This window comes from Xiphophorus couchianus, chromosome 5 (genome assembly GCF_001444195.1).
Source record: "Xiphophorus couchianus chromosome 5, X_couchianus-1.0, whole genome shotgun sequence".
Taxonomy (NCBI): Eukaryota; Metazoa; Chordata; class Actinopteri; order Cyprinodontiformes; family Poeciliidae; genus Xiphophorus; species Xiphophorus couchianus.
This window is the reverse complement of record NC_040232.1, coordinates 12,377,855-12,395,511: the sequence shown is the minus strand read 5'-3', so window position 1 is coordinate 12,395,511 and position 17,657 is coordinate 12,377,855. Positions and strand designations below refer to the sequence as shown.

The following is a 17,657-nucleotide window of genomic DNA, read 5'->3' as shown; positions in this document are numbered from 1 at the left end:
GGCATTTTTTATGACGACTAAAACATTGTGCGCCATTGAGTGCCACACATAATTCGTGAGTTTGTCCGCCATATTGTGATGGGCATGTTCCGCTGAAGAAAACTGATAAGGTACGTTTGGTTTGTGTAATAGCATTTGCTTAAAATAAAGTCTAAGCTCAACTAATTTCGATTAATTTTATCTATATAAAATAAATGTATAACATAGTAGTAATACTAATTACTATTGAGATAGAAAATTACAGATAGAATCAATGATCTTTGATAAAAAGAAAAAAATGTAGCTCTAATTAAATAATGAGTAATTTATTAAATAAACTTACTTACTCTATCTTTCCAGGAGGTATTTTAAAAATTAATACTTATTTCCGTGAGTCCAGGAGTTATTTAAAAATTTTCAAATTGAATGGTTTTGTACAGTAAGCATACACTTTATTCCCGTAGAAAGGAAGATCCACTTATAATAATGATAATAGTTAATTAAAGTGCTTATGTCTGAATGAATCTGAGTGATTGTAGCTTGCAATTGGTAATAAAACATAATCGAGTATCTCAGATTATGGGTATCTCATAATCTGAGATTTGATGTGATATTCTAATATTCAACTGTGAAATGAATAAACATTTATTTCCAAATTTATTTTAAACATGGATGGGAAGAACTTGTGACTGATGTGAAATGCACTTTTATTTGGTATTTGACTGGCAGTGTAATTACAGGTAGAACATATAGGTAAGAGGGAAGGTGGTGGGCTGTACTAATTGGTGCAATTGCCATTAAGGTCAAGGCAATTTTCAATTAACACTTTTCAAAGCTGATATATTTCCTATCAACAAATAAAATTCATCAATAAAATGTAAAGGCAAAAACCACAAAAATGTGTTTCTTACATGAAACAAAGTAATAAAAGCAGCAAATAAACACTTAAGTAGATCATAATTACTCATTTATTAAGAAATAATATGCTAAAACAAAATGCAGATGAAAGGATAGAAAAAAGAGTGAAGGGGCATCCAGCTACAACAACTAATTTTAAGTGAAAGCACTTGCATGAATAAAAGTTAATTTAAATATTCTGGGTAAAGGCAAAAAGTATCTCAGCATGATATCCATTTTTATTTTTCTATTTACATTTTTTTTATGAAACTTCTAAAATGACTACATAAATAAAATCTCTCATAACAGAACTTTAATTTCAATGTTCTCATTACTTTCAATAACATGAAAGGTATAAACCTGTTCACTGATATTTCCTGCAAAGGAATCTTTCTTTAGCAATACGGAATTTAAAATACAGAGATGGCAAATAAATAACACACAGTAAACATACTGTGTTCACAGGAGTCTTTATTTACTATGAATAAAATAAGTCATTCATCTCTTTGCTATATTTGTCTTTTATAGTTCATTTTGTTTTATTGTGAATGTCATTTTTAGTGGGCTCTTTAATGGATCACATAATTAAACACTAAGTACAAAAGATGTCCTAGAAATATCAGTCTAAAACTTGTTTGTCATGAACATACGCTTAAAAGAGCAATAATGCAAAAATAAATAATCAATATAAACCCAACTGAAGCATACCTGCGATTAACCAGAATTACACACAGAACATTAGCTACAGCACAACAATGCTCACACACTATAGAGAAACACACAAAAGTTGTGTTGTTAGGCATCCAGTGGCACTGGACACATAGACAAGCAAACCAGATTGCACGCATAGAAGCATATCTGGGACAGAACGACACAGTCCCCTCTGTTGGAGTAATAGGTGGTGGGCTTGATGTAAGGGAAGTCAAAGTTCTGCAGATTTAGCGGCCTCTGACAGTAACGATCACAGAGGGCAACCAGGGCACGCACCATCGTGTATTTGGCTGAGCAGGTGACAGCCGTCACTGTACGCACCTTATCGAAGTGCAGCAGGAAGCAGGAGTCATCCTGGGGGCAAAAAAATGAACATGATAATGTGCAAGTGGCTTAAAGCTTTTGGCCTTCTAAGGTTGTGTCTATATTTTCCATTGTTCAAACCCCTGAAATTAGCAGTAGAAGTGGACAATACACTTTTCAAACATGTATTTGTAAAATTAATTAAATTTAAAAAATGTAGAATTTTTCCCTTCAGTTCATAACGTTACTTAATGTTACACTGGTGTCTAAGCTTATTGACAAACTCAGCAAGTTCAAAAAATCAATTTCTTATTCCAATTAAAATGCTTATTGTTCTAGTGAAAAGAACAAAGTAGTCTTATTTCTGAAGTAATTTTGTATGGTTTTGATTATTTTCAATTTTGTTTGTGCAGAACATATCTTATTGCATTTGTGATGGCCCACTCTTTGTTTGAAAATTCTGTATTTAGCCAATGTTAAGGAAAGGGTGTGCCCAAGTCAGAGCTTTTTTGTTGTTCTACTTATGGGAAATTGAAACTACAGCTAAAAAATATGAACAAAAGACAAATATTTTTATGAATAAATTCATATTTTATTCTTTTCAATAATATTTTTTATGACAACCTTGCTACTAAAATTTTGAAGTATCCATCAGCTTCATGTGTCTTTTCTAGTGGACAACATCAGCGCTGTTCTTGAATTGTACAAAATTATTCGAAGGGTTGAAAAACGACTCCACTTTAGTCACTTTTTGTCTATTACATCAAGTCAAGTTTCTAGTTAAAGCATGAAAAATGGTCAAACGTTCAAAGAATTTAAATACTTTTGGCAGGTTGTTGTCCTTTTACAAGTATTACTTATGGCTGCTATGACATCATTAACACTACATCACTTTTTTGATTAATTAAGTAAGAAACATGTCGGTGTTTCATAGATAGATAGATAGATAGATAGATAGATAGATAGATAGATAGATAGATAGATAGATAGATAGATAGATAGATAGATAGATAGATAGATAGATAGATAGATAGATAGATAGATAGTTAGACAGACAGACATTAAAAATTGCAGTAATATAAAATATGTAGCTATAGAAAAGAACTACACTCAATTTATTAAAAGAAATGTTGTAAATTACCACATCAGGATCTCTTCCATCAACAAGAGTCAGGTCATGCAGGGACCAGATCTCGGTCCTCTTGTAGCATTCCTGGATGCTGGAACGTTTGGTTTGTAACTTCTTGGATCCAGATTTTTGGGTTGACTGAGAGATCTGACAATGCACTACGCTTAACTGCACCACTTTTTTTTGTCCAACTGTGAGAAAAGAAGTGCACTCACATTTAATTGGAAAAGGGATGCAGTGCGGCACCAGGATTTTCATTTGCAGTAAAGACAGGGAGAAAAAAATAAGAGTAGTTTACCTGAGACGCAGAGAAAATGCCTTCCAGGCGTTGGCTCTTCAATTTCAATAAACTCCACAAGTCTGTGCTTTGCAGGTCGAAATAAAACTCTCTGCATCTCTTCCCTCAAAAGAGATGACATGATGAGAGAAAGGGATTAAAATTTCACAAAAAGGGGCCTCAAAACAACAAACACAGAATATTTCAAGATAAAAATGGGGAGGGAAAAATGAGATGCTGATCGTGACTGGGAAAACCCAGAATGTGTCAGAGGTGGGGAGGGAGGTGGAGATGTTTCCTCTGAACTGATGGTAAGAAACATCTGTGGCTGTGGGCTGGTTGTGTGTGAATTCTGCACACGAACAGTCCACTGTGTGGTGAAAGAGTTTGAGCTAATACCTGCCTATTAACATGTATACTAGAGTGGTCTAAGTAGCAAAGAAGGCAATAAAATGCTAATGTCATCATCATTTGCATTTTTATTGCCTTATTTAGGATCCATTATGATGCTAGGAAGGATCCAGCTGATGCCTTTCACGCCTACATTTAAATTTTTTCAGATAACATCACAAACAAAAAAACACTCTGTCTCCTTCTCTCATTCATTTTCGGACAGTGATAGATAATGTGGCACTGTGCCCGCTGTTTGTCTGTGATTAAACGGTTGTTGTGTGGGAAAAGGATGTCCCACAGCACTCTACATGGTTTCCATTACACTGTAGTAATTCAATCACTGAGAATAGATACAACTGAGGTGAAGCACTTTACATGAATGGTGGTGGGGGCGAGGACTGCTGAAAAGAATGCTACATTTCTTTAATGATGGCTCCTTGAGATATTATGCTGAACATGTCAACAGAGTACTACCTCTGAGCATGCTCTTCAAAGATTTTAGTACCTCTTTCGGAGCAAAACATCACCCTGATGAACCCGGGCCAAACCGCTGATTTGATTTGTCAGCAGGAAAGAATGTTGCTCCATTGGATTTGTCATATTTGAGAAAACAAAGATGGGTCCTTCCACTGCTAAGTGCTTTACTGTTGCTGTTGTTGTCGATGATCTTTGTGGATGCTCATTTGAGAGGCTTTTTGTCTCTGAGATGGAAAGATAAGCGGATGGGCAGGGAGCAGAAAGGAAGCACACAAGTGTTGAAGACCTATGAATAACACATGAGGTTTATTGTACTTACCTTTTATCACTCAATAATATGAAGAGTTCAAAAGAGGCTTCTGTAATGTATGCTGCTGGCATGCATGGTCATAAAAGCAGCATTCATTTCCATTGTGTTTCATGTGAGGATGTACTGTTACATTTGAAATCATAATAAAGCTAATGGGAATAGATTAGGTCATAGTTTCTTGTTTGGAGTTGGCACAAATGCAGGAGACTCCAGAAAGAAACAGGTGAGTGATTACCGACTGCTGCCATGAATGGGGCAGGAATACAGGAGCAACTGAATAAGCATAAGAGTGGCATGATCCATTTATAGTTTCTATTCTTGCCTGGGGTTTGTGTTTTGATTATTTTTTTTAAGTACACACCCATACACAGTTCATTATTAAGATATTCAATTCTTTTTTGTGGTCTCTTTATGTGTACTGGTTTAGATTATTACTTTAGAGTTGGACATTCGCTTTTAGTTCATGAACTCTTAGTAAGATTGTTTTTTTGTCCCATTTAATTCTGTCTGTGTTCATGATAGTGTTATTTAGTCATTTTCTCTCAGCTTCTCAGTTTAGTCCTTCCAGCTGGAATATCTTCTCTTGATTAGTCTCACCTGGTTCTTAGGTCAATGAATCCCATGCGGTTTAAAGCCAGTCTGTTTCATTTCTCCTTGCCCAGATTGTCCTTTGCAGGACAATCTGGGCAAGGACATCTGGTTTAGGTGGGGCTCCTATTAGTTTTTCTGCAGATCCCTTGCAGTCTGTCCTGTACTTTTGTCTCTGTTACTTTCATTGTTCCAGTCAGGTCAGTTCCTCTTTTACCTGTTTCTTAAATGTAAGTATATAATTTTAATAAATAATTACCAGCATCATTAGACCCCTGCCTTAAACCAAGAAATTAAATCCAAAAAGTATAGAACCAACCCACAAAATCTAAGAACTACACAATGACTGAACAACTAAATGACAACCCAATTTGATCATCAATGGTGCTGCTTTACAGAGAGAGAGAGAGCAACACCAAGTTCCTGGGTGTGTATCTCACTGAGGATCTTTCCTGGAGCAGCAACACTCCACTTCCTCCACAGACTAAAAAGAGCCAAACCACTGAGCCCCACTATGTCTGTTTCCTATTCCCGAACCACTGAAAGCATCCCGGTAGTAGGCTGCTGCACCACATCCTGCAGGAAGACTTTGCAGCGCAGAGAGCATCAGAAAAGATTATTGGTACCCTCCATCTCACACTCCAGGATATCAACCAAACCCTCCTGGCCCACAAAGCACTCAGCATTGAGGTCTTCTTCCGTCTCCTGCCCTCCGGGAGGAGAATGAGGAGCATCCAGACAAGAACCAGCAAACCCATCAGGCCATCATTATGCTGAAGTCCCTTCCCCTGTTTTCCTTCTCTGACTTTACCCCCATTAACCTTTTGTCTTATGTGTTTTTCACAGGTATTTTATTTTACCACATATTTCTATTTTTTATGTATATTACTGTTTGCACCAGGGATATGAGAGAATCACCATTTCAATTCTGTGTATGCTGTGCATATGGGAGTTTTGAGAAAAAATTAAATTGATTGAATTTTTTCCGTTATAATTTCCTGACCTATGAAGGTTAATGTATGCCTTATTTAAATGGCCTCTCGTTTCAGTCCTACTTAGAAAAGTTAAAGAGAAATGGCTTTAATCATAATATCACGCTTATATCCCTGGGAAACAGAGTCATACATTATTAGCTACAAAATGTTAGGGACTCTTATCAACTTTTGAAAGTTCAGTATATTTTATAATAAGTTTCAGTTAGATTGATTTTATAGAAATTGTTAAGGGTATCAATAACTGATTTTGTACCTATTCTTATTTAGGATTTTATTCTCCCTGTATAATAAAATAATTTAAAAGAAATAAAAGAAAAATACAAAGGTTGTACATTTAAAGTGGAAATCCTTTCTTGAGATCAAGAAACACTGAAAAATGCTATCAGTGAAAGAGATCAGTGTGTAAAAATGTGGCTGTTCATAAAAGTGTTGTCATCCAAAAAGGCAACTAAGCTCCACCACATGAAAACAATCAAGATCCTTAGAGATTCAAAAGCACCAGTCTTTCATTGGCTTAAGTCCATGAAAGCTCTGGAGCTCAAGGAGTTAAAGATGTGCAGATTGTTAAGGGAACAAGGGAACAGGGACAGCATGTTCTCTGTGGGACTGAGCTGTCAACAAGCAGGTCAAAGCAACCCTGATTGTACAGGGCCTAGACCACGTGGTGGCCTATAGGATCACATCTATGTTTGTATAAGAGGAGCAGAATCTGTTTAGTACAAAATGTTCTCTCCAGTAGAGGGTGCTAATGTTTAGGAAATTACTTTTATTCAAGCACCGTGTGAGCATGTGGTTTGTTGTTGTTTTGAAGTGGTAACATGCCCGCTTTTTCTGTCACATTTACTGCTTTGCAACTGAATATGTGGTTTGCTGTTGTTGTTTTTGAAGTAGTAACATTGCTGCTTATTCTGTCACATTACTTTACTGCTTTGCAATTGAACACCTACTTCCACATTTTTTGCAATTAAAGATTTTTTTCATAATCAAATACCACTTTAAGCAAACCATGATTCTGTGCAAAGTTACACAGCTCTGTTTTATTTATTTTTCAAACTTGTACAAAGTATGTTTCTTTTAATTCTCAAAATTATAATTAATTAAAGAAAACTATTAAAAACGTGTATTCCTAGCACGGCATTAAACTTCAGAGATTTACTTAGAATAAAACCTCTATCTACCTTTAAATAATACATTAATAATATTACATATAACAATTTGTTATAGTTTATGTTGGTTGTAGTACTAAGCCTGTGAAGATGTATATATATATATATATATATATATATATATATATATATATATGTATGTATATATATATACAGTATACTATGCTATAAGAAAAACGTCCTGTAAAATAAAATTGTAAAATATTCGTCTACATATACAACTGCTTTAGCTCTCTAACTAATGGTTTCAGAGATAACTTTGGACTTTATCTGAATAATTTTGATCCATTTCAGTTGCAACTTTGAAACAAAACGTATTTATCAACAAAGCCTAAAGGCAGGCATGATGGTTTGGAAACCTGCAGATGTTTTAGCATTATTGTAACGTCTTGTGACCATCTCTGCTTTGGTTCTGCTGGTGATAGCAGGGATATAGAGCATAATTTGGTCATTATCATGCTCTGTTGGAACATTCAAACTTATCCAATAAATCATCCACACAAGGTCAGGCTGAACACAGTAGAGTTAATTTGTTCCTCAAATGTCCATCCACTCAAAATCATACAGCAGATGTATACTTTCTCTTTGAAGCAATGGCTTCACTTACTGGAAGAATTGAAGACCAACATCTGGTAAGAGTGTGTTGAGAGACTGGTTGATCACAATCCAGGGTTGTGTTCAGTGTATTGCCATTAAATGTGCTTGTGGAGCAGATACCTTTGTGAGAGTTGTTGGGTAACTTACCTCCTCTGCTTCACTACCATTAGCTTTTGGAGTTTTTTGTGCTGCAGAAGGCCCTTTTCCCATCATTGATGGTATTGTTATTGTTTTTGTGTTGGGGAGCGACATGTTAGGGGGGAAAAAAATCATTCTATTCCTGATGTAGTGAATCATATTTTTATGACTCAAATTGTATCGTGACCAAGAATCCCAGTTTAGAAATGAAACTGAAAAACTGTTGGGTTTTTCACATCACTGACTCATGGCAAATCTAAACAGAGACAAACTCCTGTATGGCTTGGTGCCTTTTTATAAGCTGATGCCTCTGAGTATGGCTCAACATTCAACCCTTTGCTGATAAGAAACATCTTTTATACTTCATAGAGGTTTATTTGTTAAATATCTGTGTGGCAGTAAATGTGTCTCAAACTGTGGTTTAGATTTTATAGGAGAGATTGTTGAATGTAAAGGTCCATATCTGGTTTAGGTGGGGCTCCTATTAGTTTTTCTGCAGATCCTGCAGGTTAACTGAGCACAACTGACTTCATTCTGCTCCTTAGAAGAGAAGAGCACAAAAGCTGGGAGAAAATATGTCTTCCTGGTCAGTTGGCTGTTTGGCAGAATAATTTTAGTGGTTGAGTTTTCTTTCTATGTTAGACCTGGTCTCCTAATAAAGACTCCTATTGTTGACATGGTTTATTTGCTCAGGTTCAATTGAAGGAAGCAGTTCTTGTTCATTTTTGAAGTAGCAGTATGTGATGTTGATTTATCTTTGACTTTGAATTTTCTAAGTTTTGAACTAACCCTTCATATTTCAGAGTTTTACTTTCAAATTATTACTAATTTATAAATAAAAGTTCCATTATGCAGTATTATCTGACATAATTCACGGCTATACCCTTCATTCCAAAGATAAAACAGGGTCTGTAACACATCAATTATAAGAATGTAATCAAAATCAATGTAGATAACAAATACTAGCTTAGAAAAATAATCAAAAAACTTTCTTGTAAACAGTATTCTATAAACCCAACAGAAGCATATTCAAGTGTTTGAATTTCCCTGTATCATTGTCTTGCCTCGAATGTTTCATTAAATAACAATCCAACATCAACTCCCTTTTATCCATAGTAGTTTCACTCATAAAACTAAAGTTTTGAGTGGCTACTTCAATTAGCTCTACAGCACACTGATATCTTTACATCAACAAGTTTCACTTAAAAACATGGCATTAAGGTTTCATCCATCCATTGTCTTTACCTGCTTGTCTTTGCAGTTTTAAGGGTTTTGGGGGGTCTGGTGCCTATCTCCAGTGGCCCATAGACTGATGCAGCACACTGGGACTCCTCCTCAAAACGTAAAGGATCTGCCCACTATTAGGTCCAATATCTGTAAAGGCGCTGCTAACATCAACTCATTATTGGGAGGGTGGTCAAAATATTTTGCCCGATTGATGCAAGGCTATGTTTCACACTGTTTTCTTTTATGTTGGAGTTACTCTTATTTGTTGTTTTTGTGTGCAGCACTTTGGCCAACAATAGTTTTTAAATGTGCTATATAAGTAATTTAGATTTGATTTGATTTATCCACTATTTTAATCTAACCTTCATCCATGCAAACACAAACAAATCAAGATGTGAAAAAAATCCAGAAGCATCACAACCTTTCCTGGGCCTCAGTCTTGGAGCAGTCCTGAGTCTAAAGAGTTAAACATGTTGAGATTCTTTGGAAATCAGGGATAATATGTTTTCTGGACTGCAAATGAGAGTTATTTATAATCTGATTAAAGTGAATCCAATTGTATGGAGAGGCATTATGTGGCAGCCCATAGGTTCACGTCTGTTTGTTTAAGAGAAGAAAACCATGCATAGTACAAAATGTTCTCTTCAGTAGAGGGCGCTAATGTATAGAAAAAGAACAACTATGGGATTTATTGAAGCAGTTAGGTGAAAATACTTTCTGCGTTTAAATAGGTTCGCCTGATGAGAACAGTTCTGTCACATGTTTAATAGTAATAAAATAACTTTTAAAAATTCAAATCTCTTATCTTCAAATCTCTAACTTATAACTTTCTATCATCCAGTCCTGTATTATTGGTTTTACAAAGCAAGTAAATTTGTTGTATTTGTCAAAACTGGTAAGGTAAAAGTCATTATAACTGACACTGATTTAGATTTCAGAGAGGGACCTCAAGAAAAAGTTCTAAATACAAATATATAATCAATATTACAAAAACAGACTCATGTTGTAACATAATTGAGGTTGGTTGGACTTCCAACTTTTAAACACAAAAAAAATCCATTGTTAAAAAATTGCTCATTTGAAGCTTTTTTTCTAAACATAGGAACATTTTTGACATTAAAGTAAAAAATTGTAAGTAATTTTTCTGAACAAAAGAGTTGTCATATCTTGTTCTATTAGTCGGTGGAAAATCTCAGGCATAACTTTAACTGCACACACACAAAAAATTATTTCAATTTTAAGAATATACATATTACCCACATTACAGAAGTATATCTGGTTCTTTCCAAATATTAAAATCATGCAAATAAAACCTCAAGTGACCCATAACACATCATATGACACATCATGTTATTACTGTGAAACATAGCAACGGCACAAACTCATACTAAATGTCAAACATGGAGGCTGGAAGGCTGAGGATTTGGGTTTGTTTTGCAGCAGCATGACCTTGTGGTCATTGAGTCAACCATGAACTCTTCTGTATACTAGTAGGTTCTAGTAAGAAATAACCTGCCTAGTCAACCAGTTGCTGACTTAAGCAATTCCAGCAAACATGCAACGTAAGTTAAAATGTAGACCTCAGCTTGACTTATATTTTTAGCAGAGCATTAAGAGAGTTGTGCAAAAACAAGAACCTGCGCTGAATCATTGCTGCAAAAAGCAAACCAAAGTTCCACCACAATAACTTTAAAGACTGAAATGTTTCATATATACTTGAAGTTATTGCAGCTAAAAGTGGTTCTGTAAGCTACTGGACTTTCTATTTTTACTCACTGTTTCTGCAGTTTGGCTTAGTTCTTGTTGAACAAATATTGACATAGTGTGGAGTGTAATTTTGTGTACTTGTATCTGAATAATACGAGAGCCTGATATGCAGTGGAAATTTACGAAATAGGTAATATGGATCTCCACCCAAGGGTCTTTGCCATTGCAGAAGGCAGGCAAGATAAATAAATAAAACGTTATATATCTGTTAACTCCAAATGAATTTCATATTGCTTGTTTGCATGTCCAGTCAATGGGTGGGAAGACGCTCCGTGTATACTATATGGTGTGATCAATGTAAGAAAATTGTTGGAAAGATAAATTGTAATTTAGAGAAAACATAATATAAATAATTAAACAGACAGCAATATTCCATTAAATCTACCAGGCAGATATTTCTGGACAGTATCTTTTAAATTTATGTTTTGTTGTAAAACATTATCTAATCTAGATAAAGGCTATCTAAATCTCTGGTGACATCATTTAAAGCAAATAATCAGAGTTCTTTTGGGTGCCTCAATTTTTCTGTATCTAGTTTATTTCCAGTTTTACTTGCACATTATTAAATAAGGGGGGCCTCGAAATTAGATATAGACATAGCGTCATATAGTCTAGCGCCGATGATTGGATGTTGATAAAAAGAGAAAAGCCCTGCTATCTGGACCGGGCCATCCCTATGGTAATCTGTTTCAACCTAGATATGTATCACATTCAGTCAATTTATGCGCTTAATACATTTTGAGAAGTGTCAAACCAGTTTTAATAACTCACTTAAACAATTTTAAGTAATTTATTACGAAAATCTGTAGGCAACCTAATATTTTAGAGGAACTTCATAATTCACTCCTTGTCCAGTCAAACGCAAATGAAAGTGTTGAGTTGCCACATTGTACTTATAAAAAACCCAATGGACTCAGAGTGGAGCAGCCAGGTTGAAAAGGCCATAAAAGCGGAGTCATTTCTCCTCCGGAGATCACTCAGCAGTTTCCCTCCGTTTCTGCTACTGTACTTGCAAAATAGTGCGCCCTACTGTCTCTATTGCGCATGACTGTACGTCGTAATATGAAGTAGGCCTCCTGTTTTTCTCCCCAGCCCGAAGTCCTCTCAGTCCTCCTGGCCCCCACCGCCTCGACGTGACGCTCAAGTAAGCAAAACAAGGAGACTGGCTGCTAGGTAATTCGTGAAGGTAAAGATTTTTTTTTTTTTACTGCACATACAAAAGCTTTTGTTGAGAAACAGCTCAGTTGTTTGTGTACGGTGTGTTGTTTTTTTTCGGCGTGCGGAAGCGGTCGGACTGCAGAGCAGGCTTCGGGACTGTTTCCGCACGCTCGAGGGAGAGTAGAGGCCCAGTGACCCACATTCTGAGCTGCCAGTATCTGTGTGAGCGAGTGGGCGTGCGCGTGCGCGGCTCCTCCTTAGAGAGAGAGAGAGAGAGTGTGTGTGTGTGTGTGTGGGTGTGTGTACGTGTGTGCGCGCGCCCATTGACTATATACGTATGCGTGTGTGTTTTGTACATACATCTGCCGCGAAAACCGTTTCTGCCGTCGCTGGTTTAGGCTGTTTCTCACCGGCTGGTGTTTCTGTTTTTGTCGGCTTGTCCGAGGACGCTGCCTCGTGCGGTTGTTCAGACGCACTCTCTCGCGCAGTTAGTGGCACAGCGGCGATATTTTGAAGATTATTTCGTCTTCAATGTCAGTTGTTGCGTGACAGCTCCAGGCGCGGCGCCAGCTTCCAATGATAGGGACTGATTTTTTTTAATAAATTTTTTTGGGGATGTTTATTTGATCAATGTGAATCGCGTTACCATTTGCGAGTGTAGCGGTAGAAAACGGGGACAGTAAGAGCATTAAATCTCTTGAGTTAAATGGGCAGTTTTCGGTAGCCAGCTTAGTTAGCCTCCAAGCTAGCTGTATTGGTTGTTCTCTTATGGTTGTATAACAACAACACCTGTGGCATTTAAAGGTATGTAAAATACTACTTCTTCTTGTTCAGCAGCACTGCTGCGGCCATGTTGCTAATGTCAGAGTTTATTCATTAGTAATGGTGCTGTGTTTCTTAGCACGTAATAACGCTTCACCTACTGACCATCAATTACAGCTCGAACAGACTCATCAAAGAGCTATGAATGCAAAGTAATGAGGAAGATAATATGTTCTGGGCTTCTTACAATTAATGTGACCTTTATGCCTGGAGTCAATAAGAGCAGAGGTTTTGAAATAGTTAGACAGTGGTTCTCCAGACAGTTTAAAGACGCTATCCAGTGGTGTGCCTTTTTTTATTCTGATATACTAACAGTTGTACACTTAGAATAAAAACATAGCACGGTAGTGAAGGATGGATTTCACTGCAAAATTTGACAAAAAGCAAATATTTAAAAATGCAAGGTCGGTTTGGTTCAAAGACATCACAAGAGACTATAGTCATGCGCCTTCCTTTGCAGTTTTGGACATTTAGTCATTTTTTAGCACTGAAAAGATCTGGGTCATTGCGCTTCTTTGACAATTTGTACTTCAAGATTATCATTTCATCCCTTCCTAGGATCATTTTGTATTTGTAAACAAAGCATTAAACAAAGCATATTGTACCATGTACTAAAACCATGATGAGCGACTTTGTTTTGTGTTGTAGTGAAAAGTTGGATGACAATTTAGTCTGATTTACTTTGGTTTTGGGTCAGTTGACTTTTTTGAAATATGTTCTGTTAGGTTTTTTAGTTATATAGGTGCTTTAGTTACTTTAAACATAGTTAAAATATTAAAAATTACTTCAATCCTTTGTCAAAGTGGGTACAAAAATTCCCTGTGGCGGGTCTAAATTGACGAACGCTCAGTACAAAATATCCTGCATTAGTCTTAATAATTTTGTTCTCAGAAAAAGTTAGACGTGAATTAATATGAACAGGGAAGGCATCCAATGGTGAAAGGGAGCATTCTAATTGTACAGTCTGCTGGTGTAGTTTCATGCACACCAGGTATTATATGACTCCAAATAATAATATTCACTATCAGATTGTACATTTAATTTGATTTGATAAGGAGTTGTAATTTGTCATATAAATAATCAGCTGGTTCTAAGAACTAGATCAAAGAGTAATACAAAGTTTTCAGAATCAGAGAATTCTGATAGTCAAATAGTTTGTGAGATTTGAGCATATTATCTTTATGATTCTTGAAAATTCTTAATAAAATCAAATCATATGTGATGCTTTAATTGGAAAAAGAAGTTTGCTTACAGGTGTGACATAGAAGCAAGAAGGAATGAGATGGTAATGTGTATAAAATTTGGGTACAAATTAGTGACCACTAAGTATTTTCCAAAAATGTGCAATATGTATTTCAAAATAACAATTTTGTCAGACCAAAACTTCCACAATAAGACTCGGCTTTGCCATTAGCAGAGGAAAGATGTAATAAGATTCCTCTAGGTACTAGCAGCAGTTTTAGCAGTCGTTGTAGTAAACTACTACCAAGGTTCACAATATTTACAGAAACTATTCATCATCCAATTACTTTTTTGTACAACAGAAAAGCAACAGTCATTCATATTGTGGAAAAATACTGTGCCATATTTATATTTATTGCTATAAATATTATCTATTATATTTATTTATTGTTAGTTTGACTCATTAACCCAAGTAAAAATGTGTAATAAGATAATTAATAATTTATTAGCAACCTCTCCATGTTGTTGCATTCAGGTACTTGTTTTGCATACTGTTGTACTTTTCTCTGTTCTGCTAGAATAACACAAGCTGATATTTGGGTATTACTTGGTCTGTCTCCTCAGGTAGCCAGTCTGTAATAGATCTGATGTTTGTAGCTTGAGAACTATAGTTTTTTTTTTTAACAAAGTTACCTGAATAGTAGGGATGGGTGGCGAATGCTCAGTACAAAGTAATGGGTAATGTGCAGCTTTTTTTTTCCAATATGGGAAATATTTCCAAGCATCTCAGTTTTGCCATAGTTGTAACAAAGGAGAATAGTGCTGGAACATTTTTCAGCCAGCTGAGCTGCAATGCAGCTGGAATAAACTTTCCCAATAAAAAAGCTAGTAACTCTTTAAAATATCAGTAAGCCTTCATGTAGATTACTTGCCTATGTCTAAAAGAGCATCAACTATTCATTAGTTCTTAATAATGTGGACAAACTAGACATATATTCTAAAGCATGCTATGAACTGCTTCCATGTAGTTTTATGAAATTCATGTTGTGTTTTTACAAAGGCTCAGATGTTTTGCTGCAGCCTTACTACCCAAAAACACATTTGAAGGAAGAATCTGGTGAAAACAAACAAGAAATCAGTTTTTTATTAAGGTAGATTAGATTTTGATTTAAATAACACCTTTCAACAAGATAACAAAATAAATATAAAATACTGACCATAGCATGTTGATAAACTTTGAACTGAGTAGGGTTGATTTTGTTTTTTTTTTACAGGAAATATCTGGCGTGCAATTTTAAGAAGGAGGTTGGCATAACTTAATATTTCAATAGGTATTATTAAATTTCTTGAATGTAGGCCATGCGGAGAAATAAATTAGATTTAATTGTCTGCTGAAAATAATTAGCTTATTATTTTGCAGAGAGGATCAAGCAAATATTGAGTCTTATCCTTCAAACCTTTGAAGTGTGTCAAGCAGCAGCGTTTAGTTATTTTGACTCACTTGACCTGTTTTTATGGGCTATAACAAGATAACCATGACCTCTTAGACATTTGAGAATTCATGATTTCCTAAACTCCAATTTAATAGATTTATGGATATTTAGATCAACTGCCAAATTAGCAGCTGATTTAGAGTTACAGTTTGGTGTGAAGTCATTGTTTATCAACGTCCCAACAAGTTTTTAGCATCAAGACATGAAGGCATCGCACCTTAGCTTCGCCATCTGCTCTGATCTGGCACATAATCTCCTGAAAATGTGCTGCCTAATTCATGACATGAATTATAGTCGTAGATTTTATTGTCTGTTTATATTTTTTCTTCGTGTTGAGGAGTGATTCATGATGGACCCAGTGCCAGGGAATGAGTCAGGGCTTTCTTTGTGTTCCAGCTCAGGTGTGGTGAGAAGTTTTGTCGGAGCTTGCAAAGAAGACTTGGATCTAAATAGGCCTGTTTTGTCTACAAGGGACATTCTAGCTGAAGGTGAGTTGAGAGCTATTCTCAATAAGTGCTGGCAAATGAAAAGTTTCTTGAAGGTTTGTGGTTTTATTCAATTGTTGCACTTTCAAGCACAGGAATTTTTAAAGACTAATTATCCCATGAGTTCACATGTTTTAGAGAAACCGAAACTTTTTAAACATCTGAGTTTAAATGTTGTGTCACTGAATTTGTTGCCAATATTTGTAATAAGGAAGCAGACAATTAACAGAGCCCTTAAAATGAGCTAATCTTATGTCAAATCTCTGCCTCAGATCTCAAACTGCATCTGTAAAAGAAAACAAATAGCAGGATGGGTGCAGTAGTAATAACAATATATTTTAATTGCATAGAATTACATACAAGTTTTGAGGCTTTATGTTATAGTCCTTTAAGTAATCTTATTTAAATTGTTAATAATCTCTTGTCTTTTTTATGCCTTATTTTGTTGATTTAGTCAATGTTGCCAATGTGGCATTAAACCTAAACTGACGTTGGATATGTCAACTATTTATTGATGTATCCAACTTAAAAAGATTTTACAACACATTAGAAATCATTCATTCCTGAAATCAGAATCTTTAATGTAGAAATAAACACTTTCTTTTTATTAATTTATTATGTTAAGATAATCTATTTAAAAATATAGCTTCTTTAGTGGTGATTGATCTCTTAAAACCAAACAAATACATTAGCTGAGTTAAAAAGGACTTTACAAAAAAGTAATTGGGTTTGTTTTGTCTGAATGATTCACTTTACCTGGATTTTTTGATTTCGTCATGATTACTTTTCTTGCTCTCTCTTTCTGTCCTCAGGGCAGGTGTATGTAAAAATGGAAAATCATTCAAAACTTCTGTGCCTAATCCCTCACGACCCTCTTTCTTGTGCTCTGGTTTCTTCAGCAGGTTTTGGTCAACCTCCGTTTGTCTTCCTTGTGGTTTGCTGTCCTCTTTCGACCCCAATGACCTCAATGCCTCTTTTGACCTTTGAGTCAGTGACAGTCCCCAACCCATTCTGTGGCCCGTGAGAAAAGACGTTTAGATTGTGCAAAAGCTGCGGCGGGGTGAGGACTAACTTCACACACTTAGACATAATGGAGTTGCATAAAAAAAAAGAGTTTTGATCTGAGTAAATTTAATGTATCATCAAGCTTTTGCTGTGACATTAGTTCTATAATCTTGAAAATGTTCTTCAGGTGATAGAAGACCGACTTTGTCATTGTCTTTACGTGACTATGAAGGCTCAGGTCAGAGTCCATCGCTACACCCAGATTTCAGGCCTGATCAGTAATTTCTAGCTGTGAGTTGACTCTGACATTCCGCTTTAGGTCCAAAAAGAATGACTTCAGTTTTGATTCCATTTAGATAGAGAAAGTTATGACTCTTCAATTCATTGATTTGCTCTGTGCATCTACTCAGTGCTTGAATGAGTTTGTTGTCACCTGGTGACGTTGTAATGTAGAGCTGTGTATCTACATTACTGTATTATTATTTGTTATAACCTTTTTACTTAAAAGTAAACTTCAGAGAATTACTTAAATTCTCTGAAGTTTAATTGCCTGTAAAA

The 17,657-nt window shown here is 35.7% G+C and overlaps 2 protein-coding genes across 10 annotated transcripts in view; one reads left to right on the top strand and one right to left on the bottom strand.

Annotated features, from left to right (window-relative positions):
• Positions 1 to 929: 929 nt before the first annotated feature.
• Positions 930 to 12,587, bottom strand: exoc1l (exocyst complex component 1 like). Of its 3 annotated transcripts, XM_028016724.1 has the most exons (4): positions 12,473 to 12,586; positions 3,318 to 3,421; positions 3,032 to 3,210; positions 930 to 1,941 (listed from the first exon to the last, which is right to left on the bottom strand). In XM_028016724.1, coding segments are annotated over exons 1-4 (555 nt in total). In that variant the 5' UTR covers positions 12,475 to 12,586; the 3' UTR covers positions 930 to 1,671. The 3 variants fall into 3 exon arrangements, 2 of the variants coding, with proteins under 2 accessions (XP_027872525.1, XP_027872524.1); XM_028016723.1 differs by lacking the exon at positions 12,473 to 12,586 and having other exon boundaries at positions 3,318 to 4,441; XR_003595427.1 differs by lacking the exons at positions 930 to 1,941; positions 3,032 to 3,210; positions 3,318 to 3,421 and adding an exon at positions 12,129 to 12,368 and having other exon boundaries at positions 12,473 to 12,587.
• The window catches only part of clockb (clock circadian regulator b), a 24,818-nt gene continuing 19,164 nt past the window's right edge, over positions 12,004 to 17,657 (top strand). For 2 of the 7 annotated variants that reach the window (XM_028016722.1, XM_028016716.1), the window contains exons 1-3: positions 12,004 to 12,140; positions 16,006 to 16,097; positions 16,994 to 17,154. The gene's annotated coding sequence lies outside the window, so the exon portion shown is untranslated. Of the gene's footprint in view, positions 12,141 to 12,491; positions 12,917 to 16,005; positions 16,098 to 16,993; positions 17,155 to 17,657 lie in introns of those variants that run through there. The other 5 variants (XM_028016718.1, XM_028016719.1, XM_028016717.1 and 2 more) reach the window with 5 other exon arrangements.

Excerpts from the sequence above, each read along its gene's own strand:
- exoc1l (XM_028016723.1), bottom strand. The coding sequence starts at position 3,438 with ATGTCATCTCTTTTGAGGGAAGAGATGCAGAGAGTTTTATTTCGACCT. Across the intron at positions 3,211-3,317 it reads GCATTTTCTCTGCGTCTCAG|TTGGACAAAAAAAAGTGGTG; the intron begins GTAAACTACTCT and ends CTTTTCTCACAG. Across the intron at positions 1,942-3,031 it reads ATGGAAGAGATCCTGATGTG|GATGACTCCTGCTTCCTGCT; the intron begins GTAATTTACAAC and ends TTTTGCCCCCAG.